General features: G+C 43.6%; 1 protein-coding gene across 1 annotated transcript; it reads left to right on the top strand.

The window, feature by feature from the left end:
• Positions 1-212: 212 nt before the first annotated feature.
• LOC147451642 (pentatricopeptide repeat-containing protein At5g13270, chloroplastic-like) lies at positions 213-3,686 on the top strand. The gene is made up of 7 exons (XM_086517560.1): positions 213-452; positions 635-858; positions 994-1,130; positions 1,273-1,304; positions 1,402-1,407; positions 1,499-1,520; positions 1,935-3,686. The coding sequence occupies exons 1-7, from the start codon at positions 346-348 to the stop codon at positions 2,838-2,840; spliced, it is 1,434 nt and encodes a 477-aa protein (XP_086373686.1). The 5' UTR covers positions 213-345; the 3' UTR covers positions 2,841-3,686.
• The last annotated feature ends 3,448 nt before the right edge of the window (positions 3,687-7,134 follow it).

The following is a 7,134-nucleotide window of genomic DNA, read 5'->3' as shown; positions in this document are numbered from 1 at the left end:
TTTAAAAGTTAAGAACATATTTAAACGTATCAAAATTGGGATTGAAAATCATGGGGTTGTAAGCAAAGGACCATATCAACTTAAAGTAATTCTCTCTCTCTCTCTCTCTCTCTCTCTCTCTCTCTCTCTCTCTCTCTCCAAGCTTTTGTCTTGTAGGTTCTTGTTTCCTCTTGCCCCAATTCAATACAAATGCGACTAAGGAAGCACTCTAGTTGTTAATAATTATTGGCGTCGCACATTGAGGGCCGTTACTCTTTTGGCCCCCTTACCTTCCGAGTCCCCCCCTCTCCAGCGAGATGGAACAACGTGATGACGGTTTGTACTTGACAGAGGCATCGCAGGACGATGGGCTTGAGGTTGTCCAAGCCCGTTACGACACACTCGGATTGGAATTTCGGTTCAGGATTCTTTCCATGCGCCATTGCCCAGAAAGCCTTCCGCAGGAAAAGAAGGTAACATCGTCTTATTGATCATAATTGATCAGATCTTTGTGGTTCGAAAGAAAAGGGTAGAGAAGATTTTATTTTTCTTATGCTTACTAGTGGAAAGGAATACTGCCTTGTAGAACTGATGTAAATTAACGCTTTTTAGCTCTTGTATGCCATGCATGTTATTCTTGTGCTTATTTGTACAGGTCTGCTCTTCATACCCTTGCTTCGGTGAAGAGGCTACATGAAGATGGCCAACTGAATAAAGCAATTCAAGCTGCTGAAGAACTGTATCGGGAAGAGTGTGCTGCATCAACTGACATTTTGTACCTGCTTTTGCAAGGGTGCATCAATAACAAAGATTTGACATCAGGAAGAAGAGTCCATCAGCTGATTACGGATTGTGGTTTTGTAAAAAATCCTTTTTTGGGTAGTCATCTGATACGTATGTTTGCTTTGTGTGGGAGTTTTGAGGAGGCTACTTATGTCTTTGAAAAGATACGTAGGAATACTGTGTTCACCTGGAATGCATTTATCAGTGCATGTATTTTGAATGGAAATGCAGTTCAAGCAATTAATGTCTATCAAGCTATGCTGATGTTAGATGTCATACCCGACCAACACATTTTTGTCAATGCTCTCAAAGCATGTACCAAGGCAGAATCTCTTGCCAAAGGAAGGCTGATCCAGTACCAGATTGTGGTAAGCATCTTTGAACCCAATACCTATGTTGATAACACTCTCATTGATATGTATGTTAAGTGCCATAGTTTAGAGGATGCCCTTTCTGTCTTTGAAAGAATGAGCTCAAGGGATGTAGTGACATGGACGGCCATCATTGTAGGATGTGGAGAGGTTGAGCACAATCTTAAAGCAGTACGCTATTTTCAACAAATGCAGTGTGAAGGCATTGTTGCCAATGGCATAACATACCTTGGCATCTTCAAAGCATGTTCGAATGCTATCTTGCAAGATCAAGGTACGTTCCTTCATGCTTGTATTAGCGACAGCAAGGTCGAGTTGGATCTAACTTTGGGTAACACATTGATTGCTATGTATGCCAAATCCAGGAGATTGAAAGACGCATTCGAAGTGCTCAATCAAATGCCAGAACAGGATGTTGTCACTTGGAATGTGCTGATTGCGGCAGAAGTCCAACATGGATTGGGGCAGGATGCCTTCTGCATGTATCAGAAACTGCTGAATCAGGGTCTAGAACCTGATGAGGTGACATTTATGAGCATTCTACAGGCATGTTCATGTGTTGGAGCTTTTGATAAGGGGAGGGTTATCCACATGGACGTCGTTGATCATGGCTTAGAGCCTGCATTGTTTGTCAACAATGCTCTCATAGGCATGTATGGGAAGTGTGGGAGTGTCGAAGACGCTCTTTCTGTGTTCAGAAGCTTCCCAGAGCATGATGTAGTCACTTGGAATACTCTCATTGCTGGTTATATTCAGCAAAAGCAGTATTTTTCAGCTCTTGAAGCTTATAATCAAATGCAGGAAGAGGGTGTTGAGTCAGACAGTGTTACTTTTGTGAGCATGCTGCAAGTCTCCTCCTCCTTAACCTCATTAGTACTTGGCATGCTTATCCATACATGCATTAATTTAACTGGTATCTGTGTGGACTTTTTTCTACATAGTTGCCTGGTTGAGATGTACAACAAATGTGAAAGTTTTGCGGATGCTTGCCATGTAGTTGAGAAGTGGCCACAAAAGGCAATGATGACGTGGAACACGATGTTTACAGATAGCAATTTGGGTGAGAAAAATGAGGACCTGCCAAGCGATTCGATTCATGGATTGCTGGCAGCATCTGGTACCTGCTTCACCAAACTTCTCAAGGCATGTTCGTCATTGAATGCGCTGGATCTTGGCAGATGTGTTCATTGCAATGTGTTGGAAGTTCTTCTTAAGCTGGATGCACACATTGGCAATGCTCTTATTGACATGTATGCTAAATGTGGGAGTATTGAAGATGCATTTAGCGTGCTTTGCAAGATGCCAAATCGGGACGCAGTGACATGGACGACTTTGATCAGTGGATGTGGTCATTACATTGATTATCAATTTGCTTCACAGTGTTACGATAGAATGATGAAGGAAGGAGTTGCGCCAGTAGAAATAACGTATGTTTGTCTGTTGACGGCCTGCAGTCGTGCGGGCAACTGGAAAGAAGGCTGCCGATTCTTCGAGTCCATGATAAACAAACATGCGTTGTCACCAACACCTGACCATTATTACTGCATGGTTGACCTTTTTGGTCGTTCTGGAAAACTGACTGAAGCGGATGATATTCTTCAGACTATTCCGCTCTGGTGTCCTGGTGTTGTAGGGCAAAGAACTTTTATAAGTCACTGCCGGCGGCATAGAAATGAGGAGCTTGGGCATCAATGGATGGCATCCTGATGGAAGCCATCTTTATGCTCTTCTGTCCTCCTTGGACTAGTCAGGTCAATTCTGAGGTCTATCCACTACGTATTTTGCTGATCTTGCAGTCTCAGCTTATTATCATGTTGAGATTTGTCACTTGTCACGTCATCTATAGCATCGGGACCATGGAGAACACATGGCATGTACGCCACACTGTTGATGCAGATCTCAGGGGTGAAGTCCATTGCAGGGCCCATAGCCCGTATGGGTTGACAGGAGGCCTAGACAGCCGCATGGGTGTGTAGCGTTCCTTGGCTAGTGTCCGGCCAAGTCTGAACGGTCCAGGTCCAATCTATGCATGTTGGGGCTCCTATGGTTGGGTGGATAATTTAATGCAGTGCTCCAAGGTAGATAGCTCTTAGATTGAGAGCTCTTCTCGGAGGTTTAATGGAGGCATATGACGCCTATGTTTCAGGATTGCTGCAGATTGTGCAATCGTGGCCATTCATAATGCAAAGGTTCATAGTAGTGTATAATTGAAACAAGGGAGGTCTCAACTTGAGAGAGGTGACTGCTTTTAAACTTGGGCCTGTGAATGGGCCTCATGTGGACTAACGGTCAGGAGAGTGAAAGCACACTAGTCTTACGGTTAGGAGGGCCAAAGAAAACTCCCAAGAGAATAACTCACTAATACCCTTCTTACAACTCACCCAAGATTACAGCACCCAAAGTTTCAAGGCAACCAGGAAAACCTCAAGCAACAAGGCTAGACAAAGAAACAATCACTCTCATCCAAAAACCCACAATTCCAGGAGGCTGAATCATTTCATCAAGAATTAACGATCAGGTTTATAGGCAAAACTTTAAACTCTAAACCCTAAACCCTCGTTATATAGTCAACATATAATGCCCCAAGAAATGCTCATGTTGAATCAATGACAATGAACCGGCGTTAGCGTAACCGCGAAATGCGTTCAGTAGGCATGAAACATGAAATGGGTGAAATGGCCAAATGTTTCACTTGTAGGGTGAAATGCTTGGAGTGAAACGCCAAAAAAAAAGTCCATATAGGGAATTTAGTCATTGAAAAGTTATTTATTTATTATGTATGTGCTGTTTCAAGGTTAACATAGGATGTGTCTTTGCACACCGCATTGTGAACACCTATTTTGTGTATGCATAACTCTATATATACACAAAATTGGCGTTCAGATCAAACATTTCAGTGAGGCCTAAGCCTAGGGTGAAACGCCACGTTTCGGGGTGAAACGTTTTGGGCTTGAAATGTTTCGCAGTTACGCATTGTTACTAAAGCAGTCCAAGTGTGTATCACATCCATGCATACTAAAGGCCGCCTTCCAAACATAGCTATAGTACATGTGTTCATTAGGTGCTTGTAAAGTCCATCTACACATACAGTTCATGTATAAAATGACCCCTTCTTTAGAAACTTGTTTTTTTTTTCCATTTTCTAAACCCCTCACGTACATGTAATTATATAAGTCTTTGAAATTTAAAAAACCCCTTCGAATGAACTGAAGTGCTACACTTTTAATATTTTGAGGTGGACCATCTCTATTATCCTCACCAACCGTTAAGTACATAAGATTCCTAGGACTATCCCAAAAGCCATCACACAAACATTCCCACAATGTAACAAGAATTCTATACCTTTGACCATTCATAGCTAAAAACTCCATGCACACTACTCCAAATTGTGAGTACCAAGTTAAGTGTGGAGGAGCCATCCATGAAGGGCAAAAGCAAGACCAACCCAAAATAGTATCCAACTATGGGAGCAGTAACTCTACTGAAGCTTGATGCTCATAAAACATCATAAAAAGAATAGTCAGTTTTTCCACAATAGAAAAGGAAATCAAGGGTGCATAAAAGGTAGAATGTATGTATTTTTGGGAGAGAAGGTGTATTAAAGGCATGATTTGCAAGATAGCCACATCAATTAAATGGGAATATTCTCCTCGCCCCTCCTCCTCCCGAAGAAAAGTGTGCCTAGCAGAGCCCATTCCCATGCGGCCACGCCTATCCTACAGCTTGGTGCTCAGAGAGAGCATGTTGTTATGGGGGTGCTTGGGACATGAGCAGTGCTATTCTCCAGAACCATCATTGCTGGGAGGTATCACTCAACCTTTGACCATCTTAAGAGTCGGACATTCCTCATGTGGCCCATGCCTTGAGCCGTCTTACTAGGGGTTATCTCCGAATACTTTGTGTTGAAAAGAGAGGCATGGCCGGCTCTCTTATAGGCCTCCAACTTTGTTGTGGTGCACAATGCCTTCCTCTGAAGTACGCGACTTGTCTTGGTGCACGGTCTACCCGCTTGCAGGTCCTTGACTTTGCTTCGGTAGGCAGTCCACCCTAGTTGTTTCAGGTCCTTGGCTTCACCGATGCTAAACTGATGGCTCTGCAGGTAGCTTGATGTTCCAGAGGCACTTCGTCCTGCTTGTGAAGTCCTGGTGCTGTCCTAAAGGGCTGTGTAGATAGCACGGTGTTCCATAGGCACTCTGTTCGGCTTATGAAATCTTGAGGGCTGACAAATTATTGCTTGCATCCTTCATTGAGTTGAGGGATATTGATGTGATGGCTCAACCAGTTAGCAGAGGGGCTAGGGTCCGGACTACCTTCCTTCACCTGTCGATTGAATTCTGCTCAAGAGGTACTCTTGACCTCACGTTGTTGAGTTGCGGCTCTTCTCTACTCGCATTGTTGGTTGCATTAGTTTGATGAAGCTAGGAGGAGGGCCCTCTAACACCTACTTCTTTTGATGTTGCTTCATTTGAGGAGGGCTCTCTAGCACCTACCTCGCGAGTCCCTCTGGACTACTTGCATTGCGACACCTTGTTGTCGTGTGAAGGTGAAGAAACCTTGGCACTGCTCCTTTGCCTTGTGCTACGTTGGAGTAGGCCTTGGCCATCTTAAGGTATACACTAGCTACTAGTGGTTGGATTTTCTATGTGCTGTCTTACATCAAGTCACCGTGTCTCTAAACCATCCCATTCTGGTCCAAAGATACTTGGAAAGATAAGTAGCCATGTCATGATCTAGGCGATTTAAATCTTGTGGCTTTGTTGCATGCTTGTTTATCAATATATTTTGTGGTAGCATACTTGTACCTCTCCTCACTTCCTCTGAAGTGGTCTTTGTCAAGTCCCAACAAGGTTCCATGATGGGGGTAAAATCCATCCATGGCGCAACATGATGTTCCGCTTTCATATGGCATGTCTTCTGTAGACCTAGATGAGATCCACTTAGCTCCATTGCTTGATGACCAAAGGGGTCCCAATCCACTTCATCGTTGCACAATTTTTCTTTCTTTTCCTTCTGTCAATCCTCAGCGTAGCATTCTGCTCAAGCTTGACTGCCACTTGGGTTCCGCTCAAGCTTTGACTGCCACTTTGGTTCCTAGGCCCTCGTGGACAACGTACACTTGCTGTCGATGTTCATGTCAAGGATAATACTCCTTGTATTCTCTTCATTCCAAAAACCCTTGTGATCATGATGGTGGTTGCATTTTCTTAAACAAGGGACAACTTGCCACGCTGCTTGTGACCTTGCCACACAAGCCTAAGATGAGCCACTCCCACTGTTGCAACCCATAGCCCGTGCCACACATACTTGAAGTGCCAATGGTCTGCCAAGCCTTACCAAGACCATGTTGAAGCTCGATGAGTGAAAGTCATGTTTGACTTCAGGCCTGCTTTTCTTCTTCACAAGGTGCTTGGCGATGCCTGGCGACGAGCCTGACTAATGAGAAGTTGCATATCTGGAGGCCGATCCAACTTGTGACCTCAAATGAAGGTGATTGTTAAAGGGGGACACTTGGCATTGTGGCCCACGACTACTCTATAAGAGATTGGGGACTAACACATGCTCTTCTCCATCCAACCATTCCATATATAGGTCCTTAGCCATGCTAAATATAGGTCCCATGCATCGCATATGTGTCCTAGCCCTTGGCCTATGCCCAATCCTACCTTATTCCTAGTGTTACTCCCCTCTTGAAGAAGCGTTTTCGTCCTCAAAAACAAAAGTGATGATATCTACGTAAGAACACTAATGTTTTCCACAGTGGCATCCCTCCCGGATTCAGCTGTCCATTTGACTGATACATAGTTCAGTAGGAGGTCCAATGAAACCAAGAAAAACATCTTGATTGTCCACATTCTTGTCCTATTTGCAATCATTTGTTTAACCATCTTGAGTATTTTAAATGAGCTATCACAACTAAGATGTGTCTAAATGAATGGCCAGGTTTTAGATTTTCTAAAGTATTGAAATATGCAAGAATACCTCTTCTCGACTTTTTCATGAA

This window comes from Adiantum capillus-veneris, chromosome 8 (assembly GCF_014529385.1).
Source record: "Adiantum capillus-veneris isolate H3 chromosome 8, ASM1452938v2, whole genome shotgun sequence".
NCBI classification, from domain to species: Eukaryota; Viridiplantae; Streptophyta; class Polypodiopsida; order Polypodiales; family Pteridaceae; genus Adiantum; species Adiantum capillus-veneris.
The sequence above is the reverse complement of the archived record's forward strand: the minus strand, read 5'-3'. Positions and strand labels throughout refer to the sequence as shown.